This window comes from Erythrolamprus reginae, chromosome 1 (genome assembly GCF_031021105.1).
Source record: "Erythrolamprus reginae isolate rEryReg1 chromosome 1, rEryReg1.hap1, whole genome shotgun sequence".
Classification (NCBI taxonomy): Eukaryota; Metazoa; Chordata; class Lepidosauria; order Squamata; family Dipsadidae; genus Erythrolamprus; species Erythrolamprus reginae.
Window position 1 is genome coordinate 134,336,181 of NC_091950.1, and position 17,246 is coordinate 134,353,426.

At 48.6% G+C, this 17,246-nt stretch overlaps 1 protein-coding gene across 8 annotated transcripts in view; it reads left to right on the forward strand.

Moving 5' to 3' along the window:
* IRF7 (interferon regulatory factor 7) overlaps positions 1-17,246 on the forward strand; it is a 44,899-nt gene that overhangs the window by 20,520 nt on the left and 7,133 nt on the right. For 7 of the 8 annotated variants that reach the window (XM_070765485.1, XM_070765545.1, XM_070765522.1 and 4 more), the window contains 3 exons: positions 2,960-3,133; positions 6,983-7,357; positions 9,002-9,120. In XM_070765485.1, the coding sequence (XP_070621586.1) occupies positions 2,960-3,133; positions 6,983-7,357; positions 9,002-9,120 (668 nt within the window). The remainder of the gene's footprint in view (positions 1-2,959; positions 3,134-6,982; positions 7,358-9,001; positions 9,121-17,246) is intronic. The other variant, XM_070765536.1, reaches the window with a different exon arrangement.

Genomic DNA, 17,246 nt, shown 5'->3' on the forward strand with positions numbered 1-17,246 from the left:
CTCTGTGTGACCTAATCGGTCGCTGGGATTCGTGCGGCAGGAGGCGGTCTCGGAGGTATTCTGGTCCAGTGCCATGAAGGTCTTTAAAGGTCATAACCAACACTTTGAATTGTGACCGGAAATTGATCAGCAGCCAATGCAGACTGCGGAGTGATGGTGAAACATGGGCATACCTAGGTAAGCCCATGACTGCTCTCGCAGCTGCATTCTGCACGATCTGAAGTTTCCGAACACTTTTCAAAGGTAGCCCCATGTAGAGAGCATTATAGTAGTCGAACCTCGAGGTGATGAGGGCATGAGTGACTGTGAGCAGTGAGTCCCGGTCCAGATAGGGCCGCAACTGGTGCACCAGGCGAACCTGGGCAAACGCCCCCCTCGCCACAAGTACAAGTGCACTAGAGTGCCTTCCGTCCCCTGTCCTATTGCTCTCCTATATCTCCTATACCTTTCTTCTATTCCTATATCTCTTCTTCTATTCTTTCATTGATATGTTTTATTCCTATACAGTGGTACCTCAAGATACGAACCCCTCGTCTTACGAACAACTCGTGATACGAACCCGGGGTTCAGAAAAAAATTGCCTCTTCGTATAAACTTTTTTCGTGTTACGAACGCTAAACCCGAACTTCTGGGTTCGGCGTTCGGAGGCTCCTGGGAAGCCGCCCGGCTGTTTTAAAAGGTGACCGCCGGGCTGGGGGGCTTCCCAGCACCCCCTCCAACCCCAAACCCGGAAGTTCGGCAAAAGTTCGGGGTTCGGGAGGTTGCTGGGAAGCCCCCCAGCCCGGCGGTCACCTTTTAAAACAGCCGGGTGGCTTTCCAGCAGCCTCCCGAAGCCGAACGCCAAACCCGAACTTCCGGGTTCAGCGTTCGGAGGCTGCTGGAAAGCCGCCCAGCTGTTTTAAAAGGTGACAGCCGGCGGCGGGGCTTCTTTCCGGGTTCGGGAGGCCACTTTGGGGTTTTGTCTGGGAGGGAGGGCAGGAGGTCCGGCGCTGGGGGAGGGAGTCAGGAAGGTCCTCCTGCTCTCCCCCCCCCCAGCAAAAAACACAAAGACGGTCTGCCGCCGCATGACAGGCAGGGTGGAGCAGCCTGGAGCAAAGGGAGTCTGAAACCGCTGGCGGCTTCAGCTTCCCATTGCTCCGCGGGCGGCGGCTGACCGCCTTTGTATTTTTGGCTGGGGGGGGGAAGCAGGAGGTGCAGGATCGGCGGGCGTGGGGCGAGGCAGCAGGTCTGCATCCTGGGCGGGCGGCGGGCGAGGAGGCGCGGGCGAGCGGACCAGCGAGGGTGCATCCAATTTGAGGGGCCGGCGGGAGGAAAGCAAATGTCTCTCTTCGTTGCGCTGCCACCAGCATGGCCTGGTTGGCAGCGCAAGATGTAACCGAGCCCACGGGGCCGGGCTCCGTGGCAGAGACCGCCGGCCGCTCAATCGGGCCGGCAGGGAACAGAATGGAGCCTTCCGCGGCGGCTGCCTGCTGGGCTGGTAAGGGGGGGAGCCGAGCCCAGCCCCGTGGCATTCGCTTTCCTCCCGCCCGCAGCCGACTGATCGTGGGCTCCTTCCCGACCTCGGAGAGCTTCCTGGGCATGAAAGCTCACAAATCCAACACGGACGAAAACCAGGAAGCTCTCCGAGGTCGGGAAGGAGCCCACGATCAGTCGGCTGCGGGTGGGAGGAAGAATCCCCCGTGGGCTCCGTTACATCTTCCGCTGCCAGCCAGGCCATGCTGGCGGCAGCGCAACAATCGCCTTCCTCCCGCCCGCAGCCGACTGACCGTGGGCTCCTTCCCGAGCTCCCTTCCTGAGCCTCCCGTTCTCTCTCTCCCCCCCTCGCCCCTTCGCCTCCCTGTGTTCCTAGGAGAAGTGCTGGGGATTGAGGCAAGACAGACCTTCTGCTCCTCACCAGCACTTCTCCTAGGAACACAGGGAGGCGAGGGGGCGGAGAGAGAATGGGAAGCTCAGCATTCCGTCAGCCGCAGTGCTGGCTGTCAACTTTTCTTTTTAGCACTGGGCAGGAGCTGACTTGCCTTCCCAGTGCTAAAAAGAAAAGTTGACAGCCAGCGCTGCGACTGACGGAATGCTGAGCCTCCCGTTCTCCCCCCCCCCCCACCTTGCCCCTTCTGGTTTTGGCGTTCGGGAGACCGCTGGGAAGGCCCACCGCCTGGCTGTCACCTTTTACAACAGCCGCGCGGCTTCCCAGCTGTCTCCGAACGCCGAACACCAAAGCCGAACTTCCGCGTTCGGCTTCGGGAGACAGCTGGGAAGCTGCGCGGCTGTTTTAAAAGGTGACAGCCGGCCTGGGGGGCTTCCCAGCACCCCCCCGAACCCGGGTTCGGGGGGGTGCTAGGAAGCCCCCCAGGCCGGCTGTCACCTTTTAAAACAGCCGCGCGGCTTCCCAGCAGTCGCCGAAAGCCGTTTTTTTGCAGGGGTTTTTTTTGGTTGCACGGATTAATTGACTTTACATTGTTTCCTATGGGAAACAATGTTTCATCTTACGAACCTTTCGTCTTACGAAGCTCCTCCTTGCACCAATTAAGTTCGTATCATGAGGTATTACTGTATCTTCTCTTCTCTTCTTTCTTAGATATATTTTACTATGGGTATTTCCTCTATAACCTTCATTGTGTATTTTACTATGTGTATACCCACTAAAACCCTCATTGTGTATTGGACAAAATCAATCAATCAATAAATAAAAATGAATAGTCCATATGCATCAGCTGCTGGCAGTGTCCAATGCATGTTGCCATTGTAAGACTTTTAACTTCCAGCCAATGCCTCCATTGTTTAGCTTCCTTTCCCCCAAACTCTTGAATCTTGACATGCCTCCCCCATCTTCCCCTAATAAAATAAAGATTTTTATGTTCATTGAGCAAACAGTAGACACATGTAAAAGTGGCTCACTGGCTAAAATGCCATACTTGTGACTTTTGATTTGAAAATAATTGTCCTTTCTCCACTGTCTTAGAAGAAGCTGTCTGCAATACCAGCTGTTTCGTTGATAATATTTATCTGAACGAAGAGCATCAGGATAATGGAATGAGGAATGAAGTTAAGATGGAAGAGAGTGTGTTTATACCTTCAGCTACTCTCCCAACAGATCAACCAGCCATCAATAATGTTCCTCCCCAGGACTTTCTAGGTCAGTGGTCACCAACTGGTGGTTCACCAGAAAATTTTGATGGTCCACAGAAAAATTATTTGCGTTCTTTATATTGCACTGAATCAGGGAGACTGAAGCTATGGTCTATGTGCAATGAATGCTTGTGTCGCTACAGAGTCTCCCACTTTGGGGTCTTTATGCGGGTCAGAGAGGGCAGAAAATCTGATGGAGTCTGTTTCAGCCTCCTAATGTAGGGCTTTGGGTGAAGGCTGCAGGGAAGCGCCACTGATGGCAGAGCCAGAGAAGGCCTTGTTCCTATGGGTCTGTATCAAGGTCTGAAATTGGCTGACTATCTCAGCTTGCTTAGTCTCCAGGCCAATGGTTCTCAACCTTTCTAATGCTGCGGTTGTGGTGACCCCCAGCTATAAGTCTAGTGCCAATTCTCCCAACAGAGCTATAAGCTGATTGGCAGGAAGGTCAGAGGGACACCCCCACTGTAAACGGCTGATTGGTCGTATTGTAGAAATATGTTCCAAGGCGCCAGAATAGAAGCTTTAGTTCCTAACACCATGGGAAATTTGTCTTTTCCCATGGTCTTAGGTGACCCTTGTGAAACAGTCATTCGACCCCCAAAGGGATCCCGACCCCAAGGTTGAGAACGACTGCTCCAGACGCTGATACCTGGCCTTGCTCTTCCTTCTGCTTGGAAAGGTTATGCTAGTAGTCCTCAGGGTTCTGCTGAGCCTCCTTTTTGGTCAGATCCAATTTGAACTGAGCCAGTTCTTTTGTCAACTCTTTCTCATGGAGGCTGCATAGCTCCAACAATTGTGTCCTATTGGGGCCCTAAGGAGCCCAGATGGGGGCAGGTGAGGAGCAGCTGGGAAGGGAGGGGCGAGTAGAGGCCCGCAAGGCACCCCTCAACGTGAGTGACATCAAATTTGCCACACCTCCCCTGTCAAATGACCACCTGGCCACGCCTACCCAGCCAGTCATTAGGCAGATCATATTAGTGGTCCGCCGGATTAAAAAATATGAATTTTTTTGATATAATAGATTAAATATGATACACATAGAGTGATTTTTAAAATAAAATTTGTATGAAATTAAATTAATCAAGTAGGAGTGTATGAAAGCGGCTAAGAAAATAATAACAATAAAAAAAAGATATTGATAACCAAAAGAAATAACAGTATCAGTGGTCCCTCGACCATCGCGAGGGTTCCGTTCCAGGACCCCAAGCGATGATCGATTTTTCGCGAAGTAGCGGTGCGGAAGTAAAAACACCATCTGCGCATGTGCAGATGGTGTTTTTACTTCCACCGCCCTTCGCCCGCCCACCCCGTTGCTCGCGCCTGGGGTTTCCCCGCGCGCGTGCCGCCCGCCCGCCCACGCCGTTGCTGGGGCCGCTTCCCAGCTGGGAAGCGGAGCTGGGGTTTCCCCAAGCGCGCGCGCACCGCCCGCCCACGCTGTTGCTGGGGCTGCTTCCCAGCTGGGAAGCGGAGCTGGGATGTCCCCAAGCGCGCGCGCGTTGCTGGGGCCGCTTCCCAGCTGGGAAGCGGAGCTGGGGTTTCCCCAAGCGCGCGCGCACCGCCCGCCCGCCCACGCTGTTGCTGGGGCCGCTTCCCAGCTGGGAAGCAGAGCTGGGGTGTCCCCGCGCGTGCCGCCCGCCCGCCCACGCCGTTGCTCGCGCCGCCGTACCGGGGCAAGAGGGGGAAGACCCAGGGAAGCCGCCCAGCAGCTTATCTGCCCGGCGGGAAACTCCACCATCTACGCATGCGTGGCCATAGAAAAAAAGGCACGCATGCGCAGATGGTGGAGTTTACTTCCGGGTTGAAAACTAGCGATATAGCCCTTTCGCGATGCTCGAGGACGCGAAACTCGAGGGTTCACTGTATACCGATTGTATTTTTCACCAGAAAATAATTTGATATTAGAAAAGACGGTTTATGTTTTTCCTCCTCACAAGAGAATATAAATGATATATATTATGTTGTTTGTTTACTGAAAAAAAAAAAAGAAAATATGAATTTAGTGTTCCCTGAGGTCCCAAAGGTTGGGGCCCCTGTTCTAAGTCAGTGGCCCCCAATCTTTTGGGCACCAGGAACCAGTTCCATGGAGGGAGGTTTTTCCACGGACTGGAGGGGACGTGCTGTTGTGTGCTGCCTACATCCGCGGATGGGGCTTTGCTCAGGTGAAGTTCAGCCGGTTCTTTTGGGATCACACGCACCAGTAGGGCTGACTGCGCGAAGCCCTGCCCACCCACGCGGACATCATGACGTCCCTTTTTTTGTGTCAATTTTCTTTTCTTTTTTTTCAATATATTTTATTAAATTTTCTTAAAATAGACAAAACTGACAAACATACATTTAACATGAAAGTGGGGTTGTATCTTCCCCGCTTATTCTTGAAGTAAAATTTCAATACAAAAAAGAATACATTCAAAAAAGTTTTAAATCAACTTATTACTTTAAATGAAAAGAAATTTGTTTAACTTTTTATATTAAATCTTCATACATTGTAATTCATAACTCTTAAATCATATCCCTAATAAGTCTAACATAACACTTAAATCGTATCTCTACTAATGCAATACTATTATTTATTTATTTATTTATTTATTTTTACTGTTAATGTTAATATTTCTTCTTGTTTATCCATATATACACTTTGTTCCATATCTCATAAAATTCTGTTTCTTCTTGATCTTTTAACCGTCTTGTCATCATATCCATTTCTTTTTGTGTCAATTTTCATGCTCTGCACAGCCGCAGAAGCCGTGTGCAGATTTGCGAACTGGTAAGGAAGGCAAGTGAATTTCACCCCTGGCTTTGCTTGTCTTCGGAGAGGGGCGGCATACAAATCTAATAAATAATAATAATTATTATTATTATTTATTTATTTATTATTTTTATTTATTTATTTTTATTTATTAGATTTGTATGCCGCCTCTCTCCCCAGACTCGGGGCGGCTAACAACAACAATAAAACAACATGAAACAAATCTAATATTAAAAATGACTAAAAACTCTTATTAAAACCAAACATGCATACAAACATACCATGCACGGCCAGGTTTTTGGCATGGCACGGACTAGTACAAGTCCACGGACCGGGGGTTGAGAATTCCTACTCTAGATCAGTGAAATAATTTTTTTAATGAAGGCAACTAATAAAAATACAGTGGTACCTCTACTTAAGAAGGCCTCTACTTAAGAACTTTTCTAGATAATAACCGGGTGTTCCAAGATTTTTTTGCCTTTACTTAAGAACCCGAGGGCGGAAAAATTTCCCAGGAAATTTGAGAGCGGCACAAAGGCTCAGCCAGTTTCCTGCCATTCCCCCTTTAATCCCGGCCATCTCTGACATTTCTGGGCTGCCAGAGGAGCCTTTCGGTGGCGCTTAAGGAGGGTTTGGCAGTCTAGAGCGAACGAAGCTTTTTCCTCAGAGTCCCTTTTTTTTTTTAAGCCTTAAAATGGGATTTTTTTGATTCCCCTCACCTCTCCTACTTCCTTTGGCAGCGGCTATCCTCCTCCTCTTCCTCCTCCCTCCCAAATTCCGAGCTTTTATTTCTTTCCTAATGGGTTTGCACGCATTATTTGCTTTTACATTGATTCCTATGGGAAAAATTGCTTCTACTTAAGAACTTTTCTACTTAAGAACCTGGTCATGGAATGAATTAAGTTCTGAAGTAAAGGTACCACTGTACCGGTGCAGGAATGGCTAACAAAAAATATACCTTCTAATTGGAAATTGGAGAGTAGTTCCTTCCCAAGCTCCTTTTTCTGTCTTCTTTGTTTTCTGCTAATGCTTGGTCAGCATGCAAAGCTTTGCAGACAAAGGGATACCGAGTCTGCTTTCACTACACTGTGTACTCTTGTCTCTTTGCAGAACAGGCCGTGTTTAACATAAAGGTCTTCATCTACTATCATAACAAGTTGCAGTATGAAGCGGAAGTAAACAGCTGCATGTTCACCTACAACCAGGAGAACTGCCACCAACCACATAATGCACAGGTCGTACAGTTTCCAAATCCAGAAGTGCTGACGGATCAGAAGCGAATTCAACATACCTTGACTGCCTTAAACGCTGCAAGTTTATTATTGCATCAGAAAAACGGAAGGATCTGGGCCAAACGACTTGGCAACTGTAAGGTCTTCCACGCATTCTCCAAGGAGCTGGACAATCCATCTCAGGACCCTCCACGTAAATTACTGCCAAGGAATGTTGAAACTGAAATCTTCAACTATGAACAGTTCCGTCAAGGTGAGGATCCAGAAATGAGGCAATAAGTCTTTATTTATTTCTTGAGTGTTCAGTTCAGGCACTGTGACATCTGGGTTGAAATAATTAAAAGGAAAGTAATCGCAGGCAGTCCCCATCTTACAGCTATTCGTTTAATGACTGTTGGAAGTTACAGTGGCACTGGAAAAAAATTCTTACAACCGGTCCTTGAATTTATGACTGCAGCATCTCCATGTCACATGAACAAAATTTGGATGCTTGACAACTGAGAATTTGCAGCATCCTGGAGCCACATGTTTGCTACTGGTGGTGACCTTCCCTGGGGGCTTCAAAGGGAGCAGTTAGATTTGCCTCGTGCAGGAATTTGCAACTTTAAGCACTCAAAGAGCCGTTTGGACCTGTTTTCCACAGAAAAACAAACATTGGAAACCAATAATTTAGCAACTAGTTCCCTGAAGCCTCCAGAGTCCGAAAAACACCCAATGGGCAAACCGGAAGTCTGTTTTTCCGAATTTCCAGTTTGCCTTTTGGGCCATTTTTCGCACTCTGGAGGCTTTAGGAAGCTCCAATATGGCTCAGTGTGCCACATGTGTCATAGGTTCTCCCATCGCTGGACTAGAGGTATTATATGGGATAAACCATTTCTTTCCTGCTCTACTAATAGTATGATTGTATTAGGAAGAAATGCTTGAAATATGGATTGGGCCAGGAGATTTTATGGAGGCATCTTGAGAGGGAGCGCAGAAAGTCCCAATAGCCTATAATCACGTTCTGGAAGGCTTGCTTAATGGGTTATTGAGGGGAAGAGCCTTCTCTGTGGCGGCCCCCAGCCCTCTGGAATCAACTCCCCCCAGAGATTAGAATTGCTCCCACCCTCCTTGTCTTCCGTAAACTACTTAAGACCCACCTATACCGCCAGGCATGGGGGATTTGAGACATCTTTCCCCCAGGCTTATTATAATTTATGTTTGGTATGTATGTGCTGTTTGGTTTTTAATTGTGATAGGGTTTTAGATTTGTGCCATTATAATATTGTTTTTATTGTTGTTGTGAGCCACCCCTAGTCTTCGGAGAGGGGCGGCATACAAATCTAATAAATTATTATTATTATTATTATTATTATTATTATTATTATTATTATTATTAATTCTATTTTTGTTACTTTATTTTTTTCCCTTTAATACTAATTCACTTTCTTATTATTATTTTTTCTATCCAATTATACACTCTGTAGTAGTTCTTATTTTGTTTATTCTGTAATTCATAAGTTAATTCACTTAGTTTAGCGCAGTCTAACATTTTCCTAATCACCATCTCTTCATTTGGTATCTTTTCTTGTTTTCAAGTTTGTGCGAACATAAAATCTTGCTGATGTTAGTATGTGAGTTATTTAAATAATAATCTTCTTTGCTATGTTGTCCTCTGATTATTCCTAATAGGTACATTTCTGGTTTTGTTTCTAATTTATATTTCAATATTTCTTCCAGCCAGTTTTGAGTTCTGATCCAATTTTTTTTTGCTTCAGTAGGTTTCTTCTTATTGATGTAAAATAACTTTAGATTTTTTTGTATTTATTTGCCCTGGGTTCTTTTTTTGTGTGTGTTTCTTTATGAATCCATATATTGCCTTAAATAGCTATGAATCCTGGTCTTTTCTCTTTAATAGAACTGATTGAGTTCCGTAATGGTCAAAGGCGTTCGTCCCCTGACTATACCATTTATCTCTGCTTTGGACAGCGTTTTACTGCTGCCAAACCCAAGGAGTCCAAGCTGATCTTGGTGAAGGTAAGGATATCGGTGTCAGGAAACTTACTGAAGATTGTTCAAGGTGATTTTCAAAGGGATCACGGTAGTGGACTTCAGTCTGTTGCCACCCCAGCATGATTTCCTCCTGATGCATGGATGAAAGGAAAGCATAGCCAAGTGGTTGTGTGGATGAGCCCTAAGAACTAAAACTCTGCAGCATTTGAGACTCTTGTCTCCAAAAGCTGCTTTGGAAGGTGCAAGATCACAAATACAGTCCCCTCCAGGCCAGACTTCTACAGCCAGAAAGTCCAGCTTCATTCAGATCTGAGCTTGCTACAGCTGTATGTCTGGATTTGAACATCAAGCTTTACAGACTATAGAGCAGAGGTCTCCAAACTTGGCAACTTTAAGACTTGTGGATTTCAACTCCCAGAATTCTCCAGCCAGCTATGCTGGCTGGAGAATTCTGGGAGTTGAAGTCCACAAGTCTTAAAGTTGCCAAGTTTGAGGATCCCTGCTATAGAGTATGGCACAGTTACTTTCCAGTTGGATTTGCAAGATTGCTCCAGGGGCAGAAGGTATACCAGGTAAAGAAGGGGAATCCTGCCATGAGGGTTTTAGATCCTCAGATGTCAAATAGAAATAAATCAGTGTCAGTAACCCGACATTAAAATGCCAGGTTGTCTATATTTTCAGGTTTCAGGAGACACTCAATTTACGTACATCAAACCTCACTCTTCTCCTCTCCTGTTTCCGTTTTTTTCTAAAAATCCCATTCGATACACCAGATTCTTTTTTTGGGGGGGGGGAAAGGAGCAGCTTTCTATAATATTGATCACAGGCAGCTTTATTGATTGATTGATTGATTTATTGATTTTTTTATTTGATTTGATTTGATTTGATTTGATTTGTATGCTGCCCCTTTCCGTAGACTCGGGGCGGCTCACAACACAATAAAACAGTCCAAAACAAATCTAATAATTTACAATTTAAAATATTTTTTAAAAACCCATTATTAAGCAGACATACATACAAGCATACCATACATAAATTGTATAGGCCCGGGGAAAATATCTCAGTTCCCCCATGCCTGATGACAAAGGTGGGTTTTAAGGAGTTTACGAAAGGCAAGGAGGGTAGGGGCAGTTCTAATCTCTGGGGGGAGCCGGTTCCAGAGAGTCGGGGCCGCCACAGAGAAGGCTCTTCCCCTGGGGCCCGCCAACCGACATTGTTTAGTTGACGGGACCCAAGGCGGTCTCGGAGATATTCTGGTCCGATGCCATGAAGGGCTTTAAAGGTCATAACCAACACTTTAAATTGTGACCGGAAATTGATCGGCAACCAATGCAGACTGCGGAGTGTTGGTGTAACATGGGCATACTTAGGAAAGCCCATGATTGCTCTCGCAGCTGCATTCTGCACAATCTGAAGTTTCCGAACACTTTGCAAAGGTAGCCCCATGTAGAGAGCGTTACAGTAGTCGAACCTCGAGGTGATGAGGGCATGAGTGATTTAACAGGAACATATTCATTAGGCTCTCTGTAAATATTTTATACAGCAATGAGTTATTGGGGAAGAGAAAAAATAGTAATAGGGCAATAAACAGCATGTCTAATTAAAATATTCACGCAATTTATAATGTGAAAATATTTCCCCAGCCGATCAGTTAGTATAGGGTTAGCATCATTTAAACCAGGGGTTGTCAACCTTGGGGTCGGGACCCCTTTGGGGGTCGAATGACCATTTCATGGGGGTCGCCTGAGACCCTGGGAAAAGACAAATTTCCCCTGGTATTAGGAACTAAAGCTTCTATTCTGGCATCTTGGAACATATTTTTACAATCCGACCAATCAGGCGTTTACAGTGGGGGCGTCTCTCTGACCTTCCTGCCAATCAACTGAAAGCTCTGTTGGGAGAATTGGCGCTAGACTTAGAAACATAGAAACATAGAAGACTGACGGCAGAAAAAGACCTTATGGTCCATCTAGTCTGCCCTTATACTATTTCCTGTATTTTATCTTACGATGGATATATGTTTATCCCAGGCATGTTTAAATTCAGTTACTGTGGATTTATCTACCACGTCTGCTGGAAGTTTGTTCCAAGGATCTACTACTCTTTCAGCAAAATAATATTTTCTCATATTGCCTTTGATCTTTCCCCCAACTAACTTCAGATTGTGTCCCCTTGTTCTTGTGTTCACTTTCCTATTAAAAACACTTCCCTCCTGAACCTTATTTAACCCTTTAACATATTTAAATGTTTCGATCATGTCTCCCCTTTTCCTTCTGTCCTCCAGACTTATGGTTGGTGGTCACCACAACACGAGGAACTGTATTAAGGGGTTGCGGCATTAGAAAGGTTGAAAACCACTGATTTAAACGATAATAAATATAAAATGTATTTGTGTGGTTCTAGTGTTTGGAAATTATTAAGGCAATTAGAGAGTGTCTTGGGGCATCATAGAGCCACCTTATGAGGATATGGGTGAAAGTTTTCTTCTAGGATCCATAGGGGCAAAGTCTCTGTGAGTAGGGAGCCCTTTGAAATCTCCCCTGCAGTGTATTCTTTGTTGATACAGCAGTATTAGTTTCATATAACTTGGGCTTCCCTAAAACCACCGGATTCTGTTTAGGAAAATAAGGCTAGTCTCCTAATCCCTTTATTTCCTTTCCACAAGTTTCTGCCCTCTGCAAGATCTCAATCACTAGGTGGTTGCCAACTTGTTTAGCCCATGCTGGAGGTTGAAGCTGCTGCTACCCTGTGGACATTTTTGCCCCTTCATAGCAATAAGCAATCTTGAGCATCTTCCTCAATAGAGTGCCATTTGCAGAGCAGGAATGTGGTCCTCGGTCTCTTTCTTAATCCCCGCTGCCTTACAGGACTTAGATAAGAACATTTAGGCCTTGCTGCCGAAGTGAGTGGGAGATACAACCCAAATAAGGATGGCTACCTTCCCTGTTATTCCAGTCGCGCTTGCTGATTAACATGGTTTTGTTCGGTTTTGTATCATTCATTTCTGTATTTGTCCTTTGTGGGAGGAGAGATTATTCGACTGTATTTATGTACTCATACATTCTCCATTGCATCTGGAAGGAGAGTCCAACATGGGTATTACTCCAATCCTATTGGTAGAGACTGAGTTAGAAATTTACATATAATTGAGCACCGCCCCCTCTGCTCTCCCCATGAGCCAGTTTTAAAAACTCAGTCAATGAGTAGAGACACACTGAGTTGTAGCTTAAGGTTTTAATGATGTACAAAAATAGAAAATAAATTGTGAATAAGTTGTTGTTTTTTCTTTACCGTTTTAATCCCTTTGCTTTGTTTTTCAGGACATAAAGCTGCAAGAGGATTCAGACGGTCTGGGGTCTCTGCCCTCAGCGGGCACCACCCCCAACGAACCTCCTCAGGGGTATTGCATTCCCCCAGAGGGAGCACCCCGCAGAGGAGCATCCAGCCTGGGGGTCCCTGGCCTCCGAGGCCATACCGAGGCTGTCAGCCGAAGGTGGGGGGGTCCGCCCCCCCCACTGGGAGGCTTGAAGCCGGCTCAGAATTGACGACTCAGAGAGAAGGAGCCGAGCGCCTCACAGCTGATGGCAGCGAGCCGCTAAAAGGACAGCCGCCGCCGCAGCAGCCCCGAAACCGCCGATGCAGCGGAGCCAGACGGAGAGCCAGGATGGCAAGGGACCGGCCGCCCCGGGTCCGGACTGAGCGACCCAAGGCCGGGGGAGACCCAGGCAATAGCCCACGAAGCCGCGGAGGCTGGGCGCAGCCATGTTGGGGCTAATTTAGGCGGCAAGCGCCGATTTGGCGCGAGATCGGCTGGCGGCTGGCCAATTAGGCGCGAAAGGGCTGGGACGCCCTAATGCGCACGCGCAAATCCCGGGCAACCGAGGGCGCCATTTTTCCTGCCGAATTGTGCTGACGAGGTGGGCCTGATAAGCTACCGGAGGTCAGAAAGCACAGAAAACGTGATTTACATTGCCTGGCAGCCGTGAGTAATATGGAGGACACGCAAGGGAAGGAGGTTCCGAGCTCTCCCGCACCATCTAGGGAGAAGGATAAGGGGAAGCCTAAGGAAAAGGCAAAATCCCATTCATCTGCCTCTTCCTCCTCCATTAAGGAAGCTGAGAAGCGCATTAAAGCGCTGGAAAAGAAGCTTGAGGCGGCATTGCAGGCATCCCCAGCGGGGCTCCCTTTGGGACAGAGGCATTCTTCAGAACCCCTATCACCAGCTACCTTCGGGCCTACAGGGGTGACATCAGCAGGTGACTGGTCCCCAGACCGACAAGGCCTGCCCCTGCCCCAGAGCATGCCTTCCCCCAGCACATCATGGGCTAGACCAGGCTCAGCAGGCCATGCTGGAGGGAGCTACCAGGGGCCAGCAGCCACATTCACCCCCACTGCAGCGGGCTTGCGATCCCAGCCGGGGGCGTGGCAGAATCTGCCTCCAGATCTACAAGACCTCATAGTAAATGCTTACTCACAAAATGTGGCACCGGAGGCCCAACAGTACGGGAGGCCCCCCCAACAAACGATGGGTTCGTGGTCGGCACCGCCCCCCTCGGGTTTGGGGTCCTTGTTGGAGGAACAGGAGCAGTTTGAGGACAGCGATCCAGAATTTGGCTTTTCAGAAGATGAAAATGTTCCTGAGCAACCACCTTCGATTGGCCTGTTTAAACCGGCGTTGTTTAGAACCTTGCTATCCAAAGCCAAGCAGGTCATGAACTTGCCGGGCGCTGCTAAAGCAGCGGAGGCCGCTGAGTCAGAACAAGCCTCGGCCTCGCTCCTGGATGAACCCCAACCCGAGTCCGACCACTTTCCCGCTTCAGGCATATTCGTAAAGGGCATAAAGAGACCGTGGCAGCAGCCAGCAGCGGCGCAGGGCCCTTCCAACATCGAGAGAAAATTTTACACCTTTGATGAAGAGGTGGAAAAGCTGCTGGAATTCCCGCCAATTGACCAGCCGGTCGTGACGCTTGTCTCCAGCGCCTTGGTCCCCTCTGAGACGGGGGAAAGCCTCAAACCAGAGGAGAGGAAAGCGGAAACACTGCTGCGCAAGGCGCACCTGATGTCCGGCTGGGGATTCAGGGCGGCAGCAGCCGCGTCATTTATCAACAGAGCATCACTAATGTGGATCAAAGAGATGCAAGCTCGACTGGGACCCGAAGACGGGCGTCTCCGCCAGGACTTAAGTAAATTATTGGCGGCGACCGAGTTTTCGGCGGATGCTACCCTCCACGCAGCTAAATTTTCCACAAGGAGCATGGCAACCACGTTGTCATCACGCCGACTTTTGTGGCTGAGAAACTGGCAGGCCGACCTTAAGTCTAAGTGGCGCCTCGCCTCCGGCCCCTTCCAGGGCTCCACCCTTTTTGGAGATCTACTGGAAAAGGTCCTAGTGGAGGACAAGGATAAGAGGAAGGTCCTCCCTAGAGCCAACAGACGGCCGGACAGAAGGTTCACACCGTATTCACGGCGCCAGTCCTTTCGATGGGACTCCAACACGGCCTCTCATCAGGGCCAACGCTCCTTTTCCCAAGGCCAGTACAACCAACAGGCCTATAGGAGCGACCGCGGCGCCTTCCAGGACAGGCAGAGAGGATATCATCAGTCCAGGAGACCCTTTCGTGGAAATAATTCGAGAGGGTTCAAACGCACGAAGTGACTCTGCCGCACTTCAACCCCTAGGAGGAAAACTGCAGGACTTTGGCAGAGCCTGGCAGGCAACCTCCTCCGACCAATGGGCTCTGGCTACAGTCACACAAGGACTCAGGCTGGAGTTTGTACAACCACCGCCAAGCCGCTTCTTACACTGCCCACTCATAAAGGACATTCAAAAGAAACTACAACTGCGCAAGGAGATCACCCACTTACTAGACATTCGAGCGATAGAAGCGGTCCCGCAGCCGGAGGAGGGCAAGGGGTTCTACTCCATGATTTTCATCGTGCCCAAATCCTCAGGAGGCTGCAGGTTGATTCTCAACCTGAAGCAACTGAACCTATTTATAAAATACCGAAGGTTCAGGATGCACTCGCTGCAGACCATTCTAGCGTCCATCAGAAAGCGGGACACGTTAACATCCATAGACCTCAAGGAGGCCTACTTGCATGTCCCAATACATCCGGATCACCGCAGATTCCTGCGATTTTGCACCGAGGGACGGCACTTCCAATACAGAGCCATGCCGTTCGGCCTGTCATCGGCCCCTCGAACGTTTACCAAGCTCTTGGACGTGTTGACCGCCAGCCTACGGGCTCGATCCATCAGGCTCATGGCCTACCTGGACGATATACTCATTTTGTCCAGGTCCAGAATAACAGCAGAGAGAGATCTTATCGAGACACTGCGTACGCTGGAACTCCACGGATTCACAGTCAACGTGGAGAAAAGCCAATTGACACCTACCACCAAGCTCCTACACTTGGGAGCGATTATAGATACTCAGGAAGGCACCGTGTCACTATCACAGGAGAGACAGGACAATATCAAACAATTGATAGCCAGTATCCAACGGGGCCCAGTACAGCTTTCCTTGCTGTCCAAGGTACTGGGGACCCTAGTATCTGCCATTGGCATCGTTCCATGGGCCAGATTCCATATCAGGACATTGCAATGGTTCCTTTTACCGGTTCAGAGGACCAAGGAGAGTCATTCTCACAAACGGGTTCATTTGCCCCGGAAGGTCAGGGACTCCCTGAAATGGTGGACATCGGCAGCAATCAGCAGGGGATCTCCATTCCAGACAGAGGACCAGATAATCCTAACAACCGATGCCAGTCTTACCGGATGGGGTGCCCACGTCGGAGCTCACATGGCTCAGGGATTGTGGACAACAGAGGACCTTACATCGGGCAACATAAACTTCCTGGAATTAAGAGCGGTATTCTTGGCTCTACAGACATTTACACCTCTGGTTCAACATCAGCACGTGTTAGTGCTTACGGACAACGTGGCGACCAGGGCCCACCTGAATCATCAGGGGGGCACAAGGTCACAGCGTCTCATGGAAGAGACGGAGGCTCTCTTTATGTGGGCCGAACAACACCTACGGTCCCTAACAGCAGAGCACATTGCGGGCGTCAGCAATACGCAAGCGGACTGGCTGAGTCGGTCCACCTTGGACCAGTCAGAGTGGAAGTTGGACCCAAACCTGTTTCAACAAATAGTACACCGGTTTGGCCTTCCGCTGGTGGATCTCTTCGCCAGCTCCCGGAACACCCAGCTTCCAAGGTTCTACTCTCGATTCCCACAGCCAGGAGCGGAGGGGATCAACGCTCTCAGGACATACTGGCCGCCGGGACTGCTGTACGCGTTCCCGCCAACAAATCTGATACCACGAGTGGTGGACAAACTCCTGCGAGAGAGGGCGGAGGTGTTGTTAGTAGCCCCTCATTGGCCTCGGCGGCCATGGTTCTCCGACCTGGTGGCACTGTCGGTGTCCCCGCCATGGAGGATCCCGGACTGTCTGATATCACTCAGCCAAGGGGAACTTCAACATCCCGATCCCCAGTGGCTTCAACTGACCGTTTGGCATTTGAACGGGTCAGGCTACAAGGATTGAAACTACCAGAGAAGGTCATTGAGACAATGCAGGCTGCAAGACGTCCATCTACTTCACGGATTTATCAATCGACATGGGCAGCCTTTTGCAGTTTCTGCGACAAAAGGAACCTCAATATTGAACAGGCTTCGGTCATTACTGTCCTGGAGTTTTTGCAGACGGGTCTTGATCGAGGACTAGCGCCCAACACCCTAAAACGACATGTGGCAGCACTCGCGACCATAATACGAGTGGAAGGAGTAAGATCATTGACTTACCATCCTTGGGTGAAGGATTTTCTGCGGGGAGCTTCGAATCAACACTCCCCACCGATCCGGCGGTTTCCTTCGTGGGACCTCCAGTTGGTCCTCAAAGCCTTGACGAAACCGCCGTTTGAGCCCCTAAGATCTATTCCGCTGAGACTACTGTCACTTAAAACAGCCTTTCTAGTGGCAATTACGTCAGCTCGGAGAGTGTCAGAGTTGGCGGCCTTGTCGGTTCGCCCTGACCTTTGTATCTTTTACCCAGACCGAGTGGTGTTGAGATTAGATCCGTCCTTTATACCGAAGGTCAACTCGGAATTTCATAAGAAACAGGAATTAATTCTTCCAGACTTCT